The sequence below is a fragment of the Mastigoproctus giganteus genome, chromosome 7 (genome assembly GCF_048544385.1).
Source record: "Mastigoproctus giganteus isolate SK-2022 chromosome 7, ASM4854438v1, whole genome shotgun sequence".
NCBI lineage: Eukaryota > Metazoa > Arthropoda > Arachnida > Uropygi > Thelyphonidae > Mastigoproctus > Mastigoproctus giganteus.
The window spans coordinates 168,765,052-168,785,303 of NC_143581.1; the positions used below are offsets into that span (position 1 = coordinate 168,765,052).

The 20,252-nt window shown below is 40.0% G+C and overlaps 1 protein-coding gene across 1 annotated transcript in view; it reads left to right on the forward strand.

The window, feature by feature from the left end:
• The first annotated feature begins 8,901 nt into the window (after positions 1-8,901).
• Positions 8,902-20,252, forward strand: part of JTBR (jumping translocation breakpoint protein JTBR) — a 48,057-nt gene continuing 36,706 nt past the window's right edge. Inside the window, exon 1 of the mRNA XM_090377176.1 lies at positions 8,902-9,099. Coding sequence (XP_090233302.1) covers positions 9,044-9,099 — 56 coding nt within the window. The 5' untranslated portion in view covers positions 8,902-9,043. The remainder of the gene's footprint in view (positions 9,100-20,252) is intronic.

Here is a 20,252-nt window from a genome sequence, read left to right on the forward strand (position 1 = left end):
AAATATATACAAAGTCCATCCACTTTTAAATCTCTGGCTTTTCCAGTCAACTGGTTCACCCACAATGTAAACTACGCGGAGATGGGGGAAACCCCTGGTGCCGCTTGACCCTAAACACACTTTACACTTTACACTTTACAGCTTGTGGGTTCGGGTCTCTAGTACTGCCTGGGGTTCTTACTTATAGTATGGGGTTCGTTCTAACCACTTGGTATGTAGTCACGACCTGTACATTTTCATGTCGGTCTCTAGCCTGGTTATTTCATAGTATGCTCGCATAATATATGTATTCATTTCAATGCTCCATTTCATGTGTTGGCGTTTTCTTCCTTCCTGGGTGGTCACTAGCGCAGTTGTGCAGGAAACACTTCTAGTTGGTGAGGCTGGATGGTCTTGCCCTTCTCTTGTGGTAGCCTTACGGGGGATTTATTATTATTATTAGCTATATGGCGCAAGGAAGCCTGAGGCTTATGCTCCACCAGTCAAAAAAAAAAAAAAAAAGAGAGAGAGAGAGAGAGAGTCAAAAATAGAAGGGGAATCATCAAGAAAGAGAAGAATGATGATCCCGGTTCAGGACCCTGGGTGTGTCAAGTCAATACTCACCAGATGTTGAGCCCTTTTCTTGCATCATATGCCTCAACTAAAGGTAACGCTAATACTTAAAGACAATCTCGCACAACAGACCAGACATAGCGGTATCCAACATTCGCAACCTGCAGAAAACCGATCTATCAGGAAGTACACAAACCTAAGACAGGGAATCAAAGATATGGGGCATATGCAACAAGTTACGACCATCTTGATCATCGTGTCAGCCCCCTGTATGGCGGCAAATACCCCACATAGCAGCCTATCAGCAACAGATCTCCCAACGAACACCTACAAGGAACTCCAGAAAGTCGCAATCCTGAACACCTGTAGGATAGTCAGAGAGTTCCTCGATTATCAGTAACACCAGTCATAACAACCATCCTGTGTACTTGGTTACAATACCCGTCACGAGTTGGAACGCCCAATCAGGGAGAAATAATAATAATGTGGCTGGAAATTGCGTGTGGTCTGAGGCAATTTGCTGACAAAAATGTCTAGTTTCCGGGAGAAGAATCAATATTATCCTCTCCTGAGACGGACTAACTCGAGATAGTTTGCGGTCGAGGATTTAAAGGCTAGATCTGTCGATCCCGGTCAACCCAGAGATGTTCTGTGAGATTCATATCTGGCGAATTAGGCACCGTATCATAGCACATTATCCTGCTGGAACATATCTGAACATACCTGGGAAGACAGTCACCATGAAGGGGTACACCTGATCGGCCACAATGCGGGCTGATTAGGGGTACCCCTTTTAGCACATTAGGGCTGATATTAGGGCCAGCCAAGAATTAATTCATCTGCCCATTTGTAATACATCCAAAAATTACATGAGTTCAATGGTCAATTTGCCTATTTCGCTCTCGAATATAGGAGTTTCTGGAGGTAAAGCCCAGCAAGCCGCATCTGAGTCCGAGTAATTCAGCCACGTAGTGAAGAAATTCCATAATACCAATGTGTCATTGATACGATAAACACAGAGCCCTGCCGAGGGTGAGGCTTTTGCCTCACGTGAAAAGCTAATACGGCGCCAAAAGAAAGATTAAATACTTTAATTGCTAACGTTTCTATCATTAGCATAGGGCACAATTTTTCATTCTTGCCTCGAGTACTAAAATGGCTCGACACAGCCCTGTATAAATAAGCATGTCATAATGTCTGGCTGGCAACACAGTGGCATCGTCACCGTCCCCCCTAAAACGAGTGGCAAAAGGGTCGTGTTTGAATCCCAGCAATAACGAGAGGAACTTTTACGGGAGCTTTTTATTCACTTCGCGGCAGAGTTAGTCGGTTTAAGGCGTAGAACAGGAAGGTTCCCATTCCCGGAAAGTCGATTTTTCTTCTAGCAAAAATAGTAATCAAATAGAGAATACGAACATTATACAATTGGGCAGATGAATTGATATTCCGCGTGATTCTAGTGCGATATTTACTTATTATTTTCTACACTGCTCGACAAAACTAACAGGAAAAAAATGCTTTTCATGGATATTTTATCCTCTCAGTGTCGCGAAGGCGAATATTTGATATAATAGGCATCCTGAAATAATAGGTATCCAATAGATAGTCATCTACCACATTACAGAGACACACATTATGCAAATTATTCATGCATATGAAAACACGGGTTGCAACCACATCCCTTCATTTCCTTTTTTTGGCTTGCTCAGTGAGATAGTGTCATCTTCAGTACTCGGGATGACAAGTAATCATCATTTAAATGATTCTTTAAGATGGCATGCCGTTCGACGACTTTAAGCCAGGCAGTCACAGGCGGAGGTGACACGTTGGCTTAATGTATCAAGCAGTGTCGTCTCGGCATTATGGAAACAGATTCACTTCGTGGCTGAGATAGTCGGTCTCGGGCGAAGATAGTATGGTGTTTTTCCCAGAAAAGCTGGGGGTTTTCGTCCAGAAAAGCAGGCAGATATACCAGAGGACACACAATACACATGGACAGTTGAAAGCGTATTTCAACTTTCCAAGGGAGCCTAATATAACAGTTAATTTTTTATGAAATCAGTTTCAGGAGAGAGAGAGAGCCATTATAAGAAGAGTTGGCCAAGGTTGCCACAAGGCAACGTCACTCAGAACAGACTGCTATCTGGCTCTAAGAGGAAGAGGGAACCCAACATGTCCTGTTATCAACTGTCTCTTGAGGTAGCTGCAGCCACAAGTGAAAATATTTCCACGCGTCAAGGAAGGCTCAATTGGAGTGGGCTCTATGCAAGGAAGCCGGTGGTTTGTATCCCATTAACATCAAACCAATGCAGAGCTCGTTAAAACTGGTGCGATGAACGTTATTACGCCTTGGAGCCCTGAAAAATGGGGTGCATTTCTGTTCTCTGATGAGTCCCGTTTTAGTTTGCAAGCAGATTCTACACGTTATTACATCTTGGAACAACGAGGAATGGAATACCATCTCTCTGACATCAGAGAAAGGAACACTTATGATGGGGGCAGTGTTCTCATTTGGGGAGGAATAATGATCAACCGGCGCACTCCTCTTCATTTTTCGTTAGGGATACCGCAAGTGCACAAAGGTACCTAGAACAGATCCTCAAACACTATGCGCAACTTGGTAGGGGTGCGGTTAGTTCGATTTTCTTTCCATTCACGACAACAGCACTGCACATAGAGTGTCAATGCTGAAACTGAAGACATCTAACTACTGCCATGACCAGCACTATCATTAGACTTAAATTCGATGGAATATGTGTGGGGCGCTGCCTCCGATTTTCGTGTTCTGAGCTATCGCTTCGCATCCGAGCCATGCAGGTTGAATTTCGATTCGTCAGAAAAGATGACGTTGCCCCAGCCGTTTGACATTAAACATACTCTACACTGTCCCATTACTCTTTTATCCACGAAACATGCGTTTCAGCCCAAGTAAGTCGCTTTTTCCTTATTTGTTGTGTCAACAAAGACTTCTTCTCTGACCGATAGGCATGCAGACCACATTCTCAAAGCCGTCGTTGAATAGTTCATGCACTTGTTTCAACACCAGAAACCATCTCAAAGTCCACATTTAGATCAGGAGCACTAGCATGGCGATTACAAAGGCATAGTCGTTTCAAATTCGATCTTGGGAAGGCGTAGTCTCTCTCTTATGGCCTGATCCAGGTCTTCTCTCCACATCACTGGTTTCACGCTTTAATTTCAGCACCCGAGTTACTGTTGACTGGTGGCAGCCTATTTTATCAGTGATAGCACGCACAGAAAGCCCTTCCTGGGACAGGGCAACAGCTACACTTTTTTTCTTGGTGTCAACTGAACATTTGGAGCCGTGCTTACACCTCCGCAAAACAGGATACTAATGAGCGTGTATACCCTTCCAACGCCGTATTTACAGAAACGGCTGATGCAATACCTTGCAATTACTCTCTTGCCATTACTGTCTGATGGAATAGAAGCATTATTTGACGCAATACTTTAAATTTGCGACAAAAAAAATTATTGTAATCAGACAATATCTCATACGTTTCACTGCGTGTCACTTTTGTTTCAGGTAATTCAGTGTTTTTGTCCGCCACTGTACATAAACATTTAATATAATATTTAATCTCTTAGAAACCTGGTTATTTATCTTACGGATAGCTCGAGGATGGCTAGTTCTGGAGCCTTAACCACTCTGTTTGGGATACGAACCCACGACCACAACCATGCCGTTGGCTTCTTTTTTTTTTTTTTTCATTTATAACTGGAACACATCACAAAATACTAATCTGTATGGGTGCATAATCCTATACTCCTAACGAATACCGCGATGCACAGTATTCGTTAAGAGAAAACGGGATTTTGTAGCATTAACTTTGCACAGATTTCATTAACTCTGATAGTGATTATGTATTATAAGTGACAAAGTAACAGACAACATAAATTTAGATTCATGTCTGACTTCATGCCATTGGAAAAAGTGGCTATCTCAGCTGCTATTAAATCACTTTCTTTTTAGTTTAGTACTTTTTTTTATTAAACTTTGCCGAACTGTGTGGCTTATATCCAGTAGCGTAGCTACTTTTTTTCGGGCCCGGAGGCAAAGGACATGTTCGGGCCCCTACTTAATTAATGAAAATCGCAAAATCAGGAGACAGCCAGCCAAAGACGCCGACCCCTAAAGGGCCCGGTCCCGGAGGCAATTGTCTCGCTTGCCTACATGGTAGGTACGCCACTGCTTGTATCGTTTTCACCTTAATATTACCTAAAAAAAGCTGGTCTGGTTGTGCATGAATTTTTGCCACACACTCCGTATACGGCACTAACTCCAACTGGTATCTCCAAAGCTTGACGTTTTCCCTGATTGACAGGCCTAGCCCCTCCTTGCGGTTGCTTTCTCTGTAGTGATTGGGAGAGTGAATAATTTACTTTTAGCAGGGTGTAGAAGACAGGTACAGCTAGTACCCTATACTAAAGATTAACGGAATGGAAAAACTAGCATATACTAAAGATGTCACTTTAGTTTACAACACTATTCGGGAGGGATTCACGCATAATGGGAGGGGGAAGATTTCAAACGAAAAAAAAAAACTGAATAAATAACAAATAAAGCACGGTAAAATAACTCCTGTACCCCCTTCTTGCTGGACTGGAATCGGAAGATACTTTTTCTATTTTAATAAAGCAAAAGGGGTGGGGAAGAATTCACTCCAAGGGAAACTAGTTCGTTTTTCCCTCGAATCCTATTCTGGTTAATCTTTTCTATACCCTACCTTCTCCCCATTTTTCCGTGGACTGAAATCGGAAAATGTTTTTCCGATTTTAATCCAGCAGCAAAGGTGGGGGGGGGGGGGTCAGAGGTCAGGCTCGCAGACTTAGTCTAATACAAACTTTCGGTAATTATTTGCCTATTAAAGCAACGAGTGGAAGCGGTTATCGTTAATCTATCACAGTTTGTAATCAGTTGGAACTAGTACTGTATACTTAAGCCTAACCAAATCATTTCAGAACTTGTCATAGTTGCACAAACATGAAGCTTTAGGGGATACCAAGTAGGCTAAGACAATTTGTAATGTCATCTGCATATGCATATTGTCGCGATGAATCCCTATGTTTCCATACTATCCGGGGTTGTAGTATGGTGCAAAGAAGGCTGAGGCTTATGTTGCACCAATAAAAAAAAAAAAAAATTCTGAACTACTCCGAGAGAGAGAGAGAGAGAGAGAGTCAGAAGTATAAGGGAATCACCAAGAAAGAGAAGAATGATAATATCCAGCTGAGGAGGACCCTCGGTGTGCCAAGCCCATACTCACCAGATGTGAGCCCACCCCCCCTGGGGGTTGGCATACTTGGCAAAAAAAAAAAAAAATGTGGAAACTGCGCAAGTATGATTGCTAGGATCAGTCGGGCTGACTCAGGGGCTCAAAAGAAGGATCCTGGCAACCATATACCAAGCAGTTTTTTGTGTGGCATCTTCTATGGTGTCGGTGCTTGGTTTACCCACATGGCTAGTGGGAAAGTTAAAATCAAGTCAATTATTTGGCTTTAGCCCAAAAAATTGCCTTGATCTTAACTTTCTATAAATAAATCCAACATCAACTCATGTGAAACTATACTTACACAATCATTTGCATCCCATTTTACATTGAAAAAAGATATCTATTTATACGGGATGCCTTCAACTAGACAAGATGGATTCCCTTAATTCATTAAATTTCAGGCAGGATTCAGTTAACTAACTTTCTGAAAAATAAAGTATAAATATATTGTGCCATTCCATTATACAGTATACAAAGGGTACTAGGAAAGTTTTGCAATACAGCTTTGTTTATTTAATTTTTTCAAAGTAATTTCCTCTACATTCAATACACCTCTCCATCCTCCGAAACCAATCTTTAAACCAGTTCTGCCAAGTTTCACTAGGGAGTAAAGCACACTCGTTGTCCCAAGCCCGTAGAAGGTCCTCATCACTGGAAAACCGCCTCCCTTTTAGCTTCATTTTCACATGCGGGAACAGTGCAAAGTCGCAGGGAGCAAGGTCTGGCCTGTAGGGAGGGTGCTCGAGAAGTTTCAGTCCTGTCGTGGTCAAATATTCGGTGCAGGCTTTGGCGCGGTGAGCTGGAGCATTATCGTGATGGAGGTACCAGGTGTCCATTCTTGACTTTGGCCGCAGGTTCTTCATAGATCCAATGACTTTAGGCGGGCATTGTTCAGTATACCACTTAGCTGTGACTGTATTCTGCGTGTCCAAAACGACACGTTCCACAATTCCACTCGATTTGAAAAATACAGCTATCATTTTCTTCTTTACAGATCGGGATTTTCTGACAATTACGGGTGTGTCGTCATCATCAAAGACCCAAACTTTGTTTTGAGCCTTGGTCGGCAGATCGTAATAGTACAGCCAAGTCTCGTCACCTGTCACGATGTTGTTCACATACCGAGATTGTCCCTTATCAAACTTTTTTAACATCTCCCGGCACCAAGTCACACGTCGTGTCATCTGCTCTTCAGTCAGTTGATGCGGCACCCAGAGAGAACAAAGTTTCTTCACGTGCAAATGATCTTGCAGAATCGAACGAATTGCTGGTGCATTTAGGCCCAAAGTATCCTCTATCTGTTGGTAGGTCATTCGCCTGTTTTCGTCAAGCATTTTCCTCACAGCAGTAACGTTTTCCTCCGTAACTGACGTTCGTGGCCTTCCCGGCCTCTCAGAATCCTCCAGAGTGAAATTTCCCCTTTGGAATTCTCTATACTACCTGAATATCGTTGTACGATGTGGACAATCATCATCTAGTGCAAGAGTCATTTCTTCTGAAATGACTCTTGTCATTTCAGGATACTGTAATTTGCATCCTAGACCACGAAACACACAATATTCTGAACCAACTGAATCTAGATTTAAATTCTCTACTTGAAAAAAAAAAAAAAACCCTCAATAATGATTACATCATTAGCCCTTATGATATCTCACATATTTTCTAGAGAAAAAAGGAGTATGTCCAAAAAAGGAGTAAGCACTGGTCTATGGTTAAACTACGCACGAAATTATACCGCAAAACTGTCCTTATCTCATTTCGTGACCACGATGCCATCGCAAGCACTTTACACTCTCACTACTAATGAATAACTGAGCCCATCGACTTGGCGCGGCGGCTACTATGCACGTATGAACATGTCTCAACATGCAGCAACAAGCAGCTTCCTGTGATTCATTGTTGCGTCATATTGCAAAACTTTCCTAGTACCCTTTGTATAAATAAACATCAAAATTGACATACATCTAAGACTTCCTGCATTTCTAGTGTATGAATGGCCACACTATACTGCAATTGAATTGTTTTAGCCAAGTTTAACAAACTGTACTTCCCTTTTGAAGAATAAATCATCTTTATAAGTTTACAAGACTGTTCAAATTGTGTTTATCACTTTTCTTTATAGAAAATTGCTCTTTGGATCCAATTTTTTTTTATTAAAGAAACGTACAGGCTGTTATATGCAAATCTTAAAAAAAAAAAAAAAAAAAAAATTCCCACAACTTCTCTGTCCCATTTAATTTATCCAGTTTGTCCTTGAATTTTCTTAACAATTAAAATACTGTAATTTGCATCCTAGACCACGAAACACACAATATTCTGAACCAACTGAATCTAGATTTAAATTCTCTACTTGAAAAAAAAAAAAAACCCTCAATAATGATTACATCATTAGCCCTTATGATATCTCACATATTTTCTAGAGAAAAAAGGAGTATGTCCAATCCACCCGCTCATGCAATCTTTCAATATACACTGGACCCTACTTAAAAACCATTTCAAGCAGGGTTTTCTTTAAAAAAACCTACTTTAGAGAGATTATACATGTTTACAAGCATGTTCAACAGGTTCTATCGAACAGGGCTCCGCCCTCAAATGGTCAAAACAATATTGTTGGTTAATGTATTAAATATTATTCGTGTTTAAAATTTTTGTTCAGTATAATATAAAATTATTTAATTATTTCGTAGTTACCGTAAAATTTGAAAAATCACTACCACAAAAAGACCTGTATAAATTTTGCACACGATCCAAGGACCCCCGCAAGTAATTCTTGAACAGGGCCCTGCACATTTTGGGGCCGGCTAAGTCAAACCTACACCCCCCACCCCCCCTATCGTATTCATAACAGCATACTACCGCTAGGTACTTATCTTCTGGAAAATTAAAAATTTATATTATTAATTCGCCTTGTTGGTTTTTTTAATAGTAAAAAAATATATTTTGGGAAAACTGACGAGGCACATGTTTTTTTTATTTTTATTATTATTATTTAAAATTTCTTAAGTAATTGTCATCCCATCCAACCTTGCTTTTAGGTTAACGAGAGGAACTTTCGCTTAAAGAGGGCAGTATTACCATCATTTGTTTCTTTTTCATGGAAACGGGTGTGTTAATGAATTACAATATAGTGTAATGATTATGATAGTTAAGTTTTGTTTTATTGAAAGAAGAGAAGAAGGGCTTTGTGTTGAGGGAAGATGATTGAATTTTGCACTTTTAGAAGAATGGGCTTCTTTGTAATATTTTTAATCTGGTAAGTAACGTTTTTATTTTGCCTCACGCTATTGCTGTGATAACGAAGTCAGATAAAATGTTTATCAGAGTTAATTAAGACATTGTCAAATACTGCACCAAGTTTTAAGTTTAATATATTCCACATTTCGATTTAAAAAAATTGTACCTCATTAAAGTACATAATATTCATTTCCAGACTACGGTATTAGCACTTTACTCATTTGTCTGAAAATAACCTGCTCAATGTGCATGAGCATTTCTGAGAGAGAGTCAAACTGACAAAATCTTGGAAAATTATCTTTCATTACAGTTTTGAGTCCAGAACTGACTAGAGATTTTCCCTATTTTTTTAAAAATAATATGCTATAATTAAACATTTTTAAGGCGTTGACGTTTTTTTATGTGACTGCAAGATCTTACGTATAAATAAAGATAAAGGTTTGATCCCCGGCACTTCCACTTTTTAGTAAACTGCAATGAATTATTCTCCAGTTGCAGCAATAGCCGAGTGGTCGGGCTCGAGGATACATAAGTATATTTGCTTTTTAGTGACCATGGTTCAAGCCTGAGTGATTAATAAATACAGTGCCATTTCTTGTATTTGCTCGGTCTTGTGAACTCTGACCGTGTGGTCATCCAAGAGTATAAATGAAAAATTTATCTTTTATAAACATAAACTGTCATTAGTCCTTGGCTGTTTGTTGAATGCGAATAATTTTTAATACAAGAAATTTTATTCAGCTGAAATGATAGCTACTGGAATTCTAACTTTATTTTTAATGTTAGGGCCCACTTAATTACTCTTGAGGCACAGTTTTGTCACTAGATTATTTGTCATTATTATGAAGTAGGTACCCATAATATTGCAGTAATACAAATAGGTAGGTTTTATGATATGGCATGCTCTTTCACTTTTGTTTTTCAATTTATTATTATTTTTTTTTAATATAAGTAATTTTTTGCCAAGTATATAAGCAGAGGGCTGTTAATATTCATCAGTGATGATGGCTATCACAGATTCACTTTTTAAAAGTTTTTCTGTTATTTTTAAAATTTGTAAATGAAATAAAATCCCATAAATATCCAAAAATGATTTCTTACAAATGATGTAAGAAAGAAGCTTAAACCGCATCTGCCAAAAAAAAAAAAAAAAACATTTCAACTATCTATTCCCTCCAATAGCTTGTCTAGTCCTTTGAATTTATTTAAGCTTTCAATTTCCACAACAAAAGAAGGAAATTTGTTCCAGCAATCAACTGCCCACTGGCTAAAGGCAAACTTCTGCAACCCTCTTTGCTCAATTTAAATTTATGCCCCCTCGTGTGTATAGCCTGAGCAAGAGTAAGAATTCCATCAGAATTGAGCTTGTGCAATCCATTCTAAGCCCCAAACACCTCAATCTGATCACCTCACAGGTGCCTAGCCTCCAGATGCTGCAATTTTTAGAACTGAAACCTTTCTAGGTAACAGCACCCTTTTGTTGCCTTCTCTGCATCCATTCTAGCTGATGTACATTACCTTCTAAAGTGAGGCCTCCAGACCTGTATACAGTACTCAAGGCTGACCAGGCTAGCCGGGTGGGTAAAGTGCCTGCCTGGCAACCCAAAGGTCGCAGGTTCGAATCCCACCTCAGGCTTGGATCAAAGTACTGTAAAAATCTTGGGAGGTGCATTATGGCCACAGAAGCCGATGCGCCAACAACTACAAAAAAAAAAATAATAAAAAAAAAAACAGTACTTAAGATGCAGTCTAACCATATCCTGTACAAATGAAAAATCACTTCCTTATCCTTGCTATCAAAGTCAGTTTCTGTATATCATTGTAAAACTACATGAGCTGGCCTGGCAGCATGTCTGCACTCATCAGTAAACTTCATATCTGACTACACAATTACCCCCAAGAACTTTTTCATTCTCCACTACCCAGAGTGTAGTCTCGCACAGTTGGTATGTTACTGTGGGGTTACTGCTACCTATATGCAGTACTTTGCATTTGTTGACATTGAACTTCATTTGTCACCATTCAGCCCATCTGGCCAACTTTTCTAGATCTGTTGTAACAGCATGCGATGATTACAGTCATTAACACCCCTGCCAACCTTTGTATCATCTGCAAACTTGGCCATTAAGCCTGATATACCTTCATCAATATCATTGATAAATATAGAAAACAACAATGACCCCAACACCAAACTCAGGGGACATTCAGTAATAACATTGCTCTTTGTGGGCTAATGTCCATTGATTACCACTCTGTCTTCTCCCACTCAACTAGCCCTTTGTCCATAGCAGGAACTTGCCCTTAATGTCATACTGCTCCAATTTGTACAGCAGCCTTTTATGTGCAACAGTATCAAAAGCTCTTCTGAAATCAAAGTATATGATATGAAAATTATTTTTTTGCATCTAGTTCCTTTCTGACCCCATCTTAGTATCCTGTCAAATTGGTCAGGAAATATTTCCCCTTAACAAATCCATGCTGGCTGAACTATAACTGTAGTCTTCTCTAGATGCCCCTGCATTGCTTCTTTCACCAATGACTCCATTATTTTCCCCGGACCAGAAGTTAAACTAACACGTTTGTAATTATTTGTCGCCCTTTGATGGGGACCTCTACTGATCCAAGGATGCTCTCATAATTATGGCTAAGAGTTTGCTTACTTCCTTTGCTGCCTCTCTTAACATAACTGGATAGATCCCATCCATCCAAGCTAGTCTGTAATCAGGTCACAAAGGAAGTTAGGCAGGCGAAGGCAGATTACGAGAAATCCTTGGCAAAAGATGCTAAGAAAAACAGCAAGGATTTCTTTACTTATTTAAACTCTAAAAGGAAGGGGATGAATCTGATTGGTCCACTTGATATCGATGGATCGCCTGTTGATGATCCCGCCCAGATAGCAAACAAACTGAATGAGTATTTTGCATCTACATTCACACACGAGGAGTTAAGGTTTGGAAATGGCAGAAGGTTATCAAATTGTACCAGGATACTTAATGATTTTGTAATAACTGAGAGCAAAGTGGAGGAGAAATTGTTGAAGTTAAACATAAGAAAAGCACCTGGGGTGTATGGGATCTATCCAGTTATATTAAAGGAGGCGGCAAAGCAACTAAGCAAACCCTTAGCCATAATTATGAGAGCATCCTTGGACTCGGGAGATTTCCACGGACTGGAGATGTGCAGATGTATCCCCAATTCACAAAGGGGGATCGAAGGGTGACACAAGTAATTACAGATCAGTTAGTTTAACTTCTGTTCCGGATAAAATAATGGAGTCACTGGTTAAAGATGCATTGCAGGATCATCTAGAGAAGACTGCAGCAATAATTCACAGCAATAATTCAGCAATAAACCCACAGCATGGGTTTGTTAAGGGAAAGTCTTGTCTGACAAATTTAATAGGATATTATGATGTGGTTACAAAGGAACTGGATGCAAAAAATAATTTTGATATCAACTATTTGGATTTCAGGAAAGCTTTTGACATTGTTACGCATGAAAGACTATTGTACAAATTGGAGCAGATTGGTATTAAGGGTAAGTTTCTACAATGGATAAAAGGATGGTTAAGTGGGAAAGACAGAGGGTGGTAGTCAGTGGGTGCTGCTCTTCTTGGACTAATGTTATTAGTGGAGTCCCACAGGGGTCGGTGTTGGGTCCACTGTTGTTTTGTATATTTATCAATGATATTGATGAAGGTATATCAGGCTTAATGTCGAAGATTGCAGATGATACAAAGGTTGGCAGGGTTGTTAATGACAGTAATGGCAGTGTGCTACTGCAACAGGATCTAGATAATTTGGGCAGATGGGCTAAGAAGTGGCAACTGAAGTTTATTTAACCTTGACAAATGCAAAGTACTGCATATGGGTAGAAGTAACCCCAGAGAAAAGTACCAACTGTGTGGTAGAAAATGAAAAAGACCTGGGAGTAATTGTGCAGTCAGATATGAAGTTTTCTGAGCAATGCTGACAGGGTAGGTCATGGGGTTTTGTCAGTGATATATAGGAATTTTGCTAGTGGGAAAGAGGAGGCGATTGTCCCTCTGTATAAGGCAATGGTCAGGCCACTTCTTGAGTACTGCGTACAGGTCTGGAGGCCTCATTTTAGGAAGGATGTAGATTTACTTGAGCGTGTACAGAGAAGGGCAACAAGATTGGTGAGGGGAATGAAGGGATCCTCTTACCAAGAGAAGCTTAAGTTCTGCAAATTGCAGTGGCCGGAGACTAGGCACCTGCGCGGTGATCTGATTGAAGTATATAAGGCCTTGAATGGGTTGAGCACGCTGAATTCTGATGGGATCCTTCCACTTGTTCAGATTACGAACCTAAGGGGGCATAAATTCAAATTAAGAAAAGACAGATGTAGAATAGATGTGCGGAAATTTGCCTTTAGCCAGCACGTGGTTAATTGCTGGAACAAATTTCCATCTGTCGTTGTGGAAGTTGATAGGTTAAATAAATTTAAGGAGGAACTGGACAGGCATTTGGAGGGAATGGTGTGGATTTTTTTTTGGCTGATGCTGCATAAGATCATACACATGCTTTCTTGCATCACATACCACTACTACTACCCCAGCAGCCTTTCCTATATTTAGCTTCAGTAATTTCTCCTCCACTTTCCTCTCAGTTATTACAGAATCATTTAACTCCTTGTTAGAGTTTTAAAAACTTCTGGGAACCCCTTCCAAAAAGAATTTTCATGCAAATTAATCATTTGTCAGCAACCTGAGCAGGATTATCAACAGTTGAACCATCAATACCAATTTTATTCATCCCTTCCTTCCAGTGTTTACATAAGTATTGTTTGATGTTTTTCTTTGCATCCTTTGCTGCGGATGTCTCATAATCTGCCTTCATTTGTCTAACCTCCTTTATAACTTGATTACATACATAGTTTATATCTATGTTGCCTGATAATTTATTTGCATCCCATGCATTTTTCTCCTCTGCCACAAGTCTCATTAGTTCCTCTGACATCCATTTAGGCTTATACCTTGAAGAGTATTTCTTAGTTGGTATGAAAAACCTAGTAGCTTCTATGATTAATTCCTTGAATGCTTCCCATTTAGAATTTGCTGATGGTAACATCATCAGTTGGTCCCACTGTAGTCACCTTTATGAAAGCAAAAATCCTTCCCTTTATCCTTGATGCCAGTTACATCTTTAAGTAAATCCCAAATCAATATACTGTGCTCACTGCCACCTAGTGGTTCTTTTATCTGCAGATTCTTAATGCATGAATAAACACTGCTGATAATTGGATAAAGAGTATTACTCCCTCTTGGTGCCTCTCTGCTATAGAAAACAGTCATCTAATAAATATACAAATCTTGTCAGTGTGTGAATGACTAGCTCACGAGTTCCAGTCAATATCTGTAAAGTTAAAATTCCCCATTATAGAACATTCTGATTCATTGGCACACTTCACTTCTCTGTACAGTTGTTTGTTGTACTCAGATGCATTAGCCATATAACACACTCCTGTTTTTGCTTTCCCATATCCCGTGTCACACTAAACTGACAACATTGCACTGGCTACCCATGTCAACTGGATTCACAGCCTTAGATTTTATGTACTCTTTAACTAAGAGCATGGCCCCGGGTGCCAAGCGTTCCGTGGCCAAGCGATTTCAGTGCGTTCGTTAAAGCGATCCTCCTAAAGAGCTTTTGCCAGATATAGATTATTTTTCGTTCTAAATACCGTTTTCCTCATTTTCTATTAGAGTAGCTCTTTCGCACTACAAGTAGTAGGCAAAGGCCCAGAAAGGAAAGTCACCTTTCTGTTTCTTTTTCTTATTTCACTAACACAACTAACAGCCGCTTGGTCACCTCGTGGCACTGCTCCTGCCTCCCCGTGGCGGGGCCGGAAACCTGGAAGGAAAAGTTATCCTTCCGGGGCCAAAAGGAGCAATTATGGATACCGAAAATTTTCCACCTCTCAAGACTGTAAATCCTGCTTCTTTGGATTTGCAACAAACTGACTCTGACTATCAAACACGGAAGAGCATGAAAACAGATGTACCTCAAATGGAATATCCATCTTTCCTCATACTGCATTCCCTAACGAATCAGTCTTTGGGTACTTTGTCTCCTTTTTATATACAGAAATGTCTAGAAAGTGTAGCCGGATCACCAAAAATGGTAAGAAGACTGAAGTCTGGCGACCTATTAGTCGAAACCACCAATCGTAAACATTCTGAGTCCCTTCTGAAACTTACATCGTTTGGTGGAGTTCCTACTAAAGTATCTCCTCATGCTACCCTGAATAGCTCCAAAGGAGTAATTTCCGAATGGGATCTGTTGAACGTCAAAGAGGAGGAAATTGTTCAAGAACTCCAAGACCAGAAAGTTACTGAAGCAAGACGAATAATGGTGAAGAAAGATGGAGAATTTGTTCCTACTCGTAGCATCATTCTCACATTTTCTACACCAAACCTTCCTTCAGCAGTAAAAGCAGGATACTTAAACTGTCGCATCCGTCCTTATATACCCAATCCTATTCGATGCTACAAGTGTCAGAAGTTTGGACATTCCCAAACTGTCTGCCGAGGAGATTCAGTTTGCTCAAACTGCGGATCAAAAGAACATGTCCATACTGATTGTAATGCTGAATCATTACGGTGTCCAAACTGCAAAGGCAACCATTCAGCCTTTTCCAGATCCTGCGAGCAATGGAAGCTGGAGAAAAAAATCCAAAAATACAAAGTGGAGAACAAGGTCACATACCCTGAAGCCAGAAAGAACCTATTACAAAACATGCCTAAGCGTACATATGCTGAAGCATCCAAAAGACAACAAACAGTTTCAACGCAAACAGATATATCAGTCCCACCAAAAGTGTCAATTTCTGATTGGGCTCGATCATTGCTATCACCTGCATCACAGCCAACAAAACACCAAACAGTAGATAGGACAAACAATACCCCGATCTCGATACCATCCACTACTAAATTAGATCCAGTTACTGCAGATCAGAAGGAAAATTCAGTTCATGTTAGAAAGAAATTATCTGATAACACAGCTATGGATATTGCAGAAAACAATACTTGTAATGAACCTATCCTAGATCTTCATGCAGAAGACGACATAGACACACGTCCAGTCTTTCCAAAAAAGGACAAAATAAAAATTGACCGTCACAAGCAGAGTAACATTAAAAAACAGACAGATTCAACTTCTAATTCAAAACCAACACAATGAACAACATAATTCAATGGAATTGCAGAGGCTTTCGTAGCAACATAGACGATATATATGAACTAATTGATCGTTATCATCCTGTGAGCATATGCCTACAAGAAACAAATCTAACACCACAAGTGTCCGTGTCAGTTAAATATTACACTGTTTTTCGACAAGACAGGACAAACAGTGCTCATGGTGGAGTGGCCATACTCATAGACTCAAGGGTTCCTTGTAAACAAATTCCTCTTCAAACTGCCTTAGAAGCTGTTGCGGCTCGTGTAATGATTGGCATTTCTTTAACGATCGTCTCAATATATCTCCCTCCCAATCAGCAATGTACGATTCATGAACTAGAAAACCTTGTTTTGCAATTACCGTCACCAGTTTGCCTATTAGGAGACTTTAATGGACATCATACACTATGGGGATCCCCCGTCTCAGACAGACGCGGAGAACTCATTGAGACACTACTAGACAGACAGAATTTAACATTACTGAACACAGGTTTACCCACTTACATTCATTTTCCTACTGGAACACCATCTGCAATAGACCTCTCAATCTGCTCTCCGATCCTCTTCCCAAGTATCGAATGGACAACACTTGACAATCCTCTCAACAGTGATCACTATCCAGTAATATGCAGAATTCAAACCACGAACTCCAAAACAACTGATCCACAAATGAAATGGAAATTTTCTAAAGCAGACTGGACTAAATATAAAAATCATATCTCTTTTGATGATCACATCATTGATTCTGCCTCTATCAATACTGTCACAAAACATATCACAATGCAGATACTATCAGCTTCAAAGGTTGCCATCCCACAGTCTCAATTAAGAAATCGTAGACATACCAACCACTGGTGGAACGATGACTGTAATAAGGTGAAAAGAGAAAAGAATGCAGCATGGAACTTATTCCGAAAATGCCCTACCACTGCCAACCTTATCAATTATAAGAAACTTAAAGCCAAAGCACGGTACATCAGGCGAAAGGCTAAAAAAGACTCTTGGATAAAATTTGCTTCATCAATCAATAAAGACACTGATGCCAGAATAATATGGAAAAAAATAAGGCAGCTAAATGGTAAATACCCTACATTACCTGCACCTATTTTTAATTGGAATGGGAAGGAGATCTCTAATCCCGAAGATATTGCAAATGCCTTAGGAACAGTGTTCTCTGAATTGTCCGCCTCCATCGCGTATCATCCATCATTCCAAAAAATTAAAGCCGATACTGAAAAATTCAAACTAAATTTCAAAACTACCCGCTGTTTACCCTATAATCAACCGCTCACTCTATCAGAATTGAAAGAATCTATAAATATGTCCCACAACAGTGCCCCTGGCCCTGATGGAATTTACTATGTAATGCTTAAAAACCTAGATCAGCAATCGTTATCCTCTCTACTGAACTTTTACAATCGGATATTTTATGAACACACATTTCCTAGCTCCTGGCAACATTCATATGTAATTGCTATCCCTAAACCAGGAAAAGATCATTCGATCCCTAACAACTACAGACCGATTTCTCTAACCAGCTGCTTAAGTAAAACTTTAGAAAAAATGGTGCACCGTCGATTGACGTGGTACCTTGAGTCTAGAAACATAATCAGCGACAATCAGTTTGGCTTTCGGAAGAAGAGATCATCCTTAGATCTCATGATAAAGGCTGAATCAAATATAAGAAACGCTTTTATCAGGAATCAACATCTTGTCATGGTGTGTCTCGATATAGAAAAAGCTTTCGACACCACATGGCGTTATGGAATCCTAAAGGATCTCCATTCTATGGATATGAAAGGGCATTTACCATATTTTATCCAAAACTTCCTTTGCCACAGGACATTCCAAGTTCGATACCGGCAGGCTCTGTCTCACACGTACAGACAAGAAGAAGGTGTCCCTCAAGGCTCTGTCCTCAGTGCCACTCTATTTGCTATACGAATTAACAATATCACAAACAGCATTCCAAACACTGTTGACTCATATATTTATGCTGATGATCTTACCTTGTCCTGCCATTCTCAGACTATAAATTATATTGAGAGGCAATTACAAATATCAATAAATAATATTGAACTATGGATGACACAAAATGGATATCGACTATCAAAACACAAATCTATGGCCACGCACTTCTGCAACAAGCGGAAAATGCATCCAGAACCCGAGTTACACTTGGCCAATCATCCTCTTCCAATCGTTAACAGTATTCGTCTCCTAGGGCTAATTTTTGATAAAAATCTAAATTTTCAGGAGCATGTTAAACACCTACGAACCACCTGCCTTAAGAAAATTAACATACTTCGGGTCGTCTCCAGTACATCTTGGGGTGCAGACCGGTACACCCTGCTCCACATGTATAGGTCTCTAATTAGATCTCGCCTAGATTATGGAGCGCCTGTGTATGACTCTGCTAGAGAGAGTACTTTGGCTCGTCTTGCTCCAATCCAACACGCTGCCCTTAGGATTGCCCTGGGTGCATACAGAACATCACCTGTTCAAAGTCTGTATGTTGAGGCTCACGAACCTCCACTCAGTATCAGGAGAAAGATGTTACTGTTAAACTACTCGGCTAAAATTAAAAGCATCCCCACTCATCCTATTTGGCCACTACTGTATGATCCGCAGTGGAGAACACACTATGGAAACAAACCCAGAACAATCCGACCTGCCGGTATCAGATTACAGAACCTATTAGAATGCTGGAATATTTCCTTTCATAATATCATCAGAGATTTAAAAGACCCGGATCCCCCATGGATTACCTTAAATGTTTCATATGATGATTACTTTGAAAAATGGGGAAAAGGTGTTCTAGCAGATGTTAACATCAGACAATTGCATCTTGTCCATGAAGAAAATTATTCCCACTTTTCTAAGATCTACACTGACGGTTCAAAGTCTGGCAATAAAGTGGGTGCAGCTGCTATCTTCCCTAATACAACTGTTTCTATTCCACTTCCAGCTGAATGCAGCAGCTACACTGCTGAACTCTATGCAATTAAACTTGCCCTGGAAAATATTTCCCTCCTGTCAACGAATAAAAGTATAGTGTACACTGATTCCAAGAGTGCTCTCTTAGCTCTCACAGACACCTCTCCTTGCAATCCTTTGGTAAAGCTAATAAGACAAGAACTGATACATCTCCATGAACAACATTGCACTGTTGTCTTCTCCTGGATCCCAGGTCACAGCGGTATTCCTGGAAATGAGTGCGCTGATGATGCCGCAAAGCATCCCTCCAACGTAGCCTTATCAAATGATCTTGTTCCCTATCCTGATTATAAACATAAAATACAAGAAATATGTATGGAACAATGGACTCTTTTGTGGAAAAAGCAAACACATAATAAACTGTTTCAATTGAAACCCGAACCACAACTATGGACCTCTAGCCTCCGTAAAATCAGAAAGGAAGAAGTACTTCTAGCCAGAACCCGAATTGGCCACACTCACCTTACTCATCTGTTTCTGCTCACAGGAAATGATCCCCCTCAGTGCACGCACTGTTTGCAGCCGTTATCAGTGAAGCACATTCTGATTGAATGTAGCTTGTTTGACACTGCCCGACAGACTACTTTCAGCTCCATCTCAAACCCCTTGTCTCTCAACAGCATCATAGGTAATGACGCAAAACTCTCAGACTTTTTCACCTACTTGAAAAAAATTAAAATGTATGACCAACTCTAATTGCTCCCAGAGCAGTTATCACACGTACACTTAATTGCTTTGATAGGCGCAATATGGCCTATGTAGCCCTTGCGCCAGAAATCCCATAACAACAACAACAACAACTAAGAGCATAACACTTTCTCTCCTCTCTTTCCTCTCCTATCTTGTCTGTCCTTTTTTTTACACATTGTACTTCCCATATTCAGATTCTGCATTCCTTATACCTGAATGGCATCATGTCTCGGTTATCCCAACAATATCTGCATTTGATGTCTTGACCAGCACTTCAAATTCAT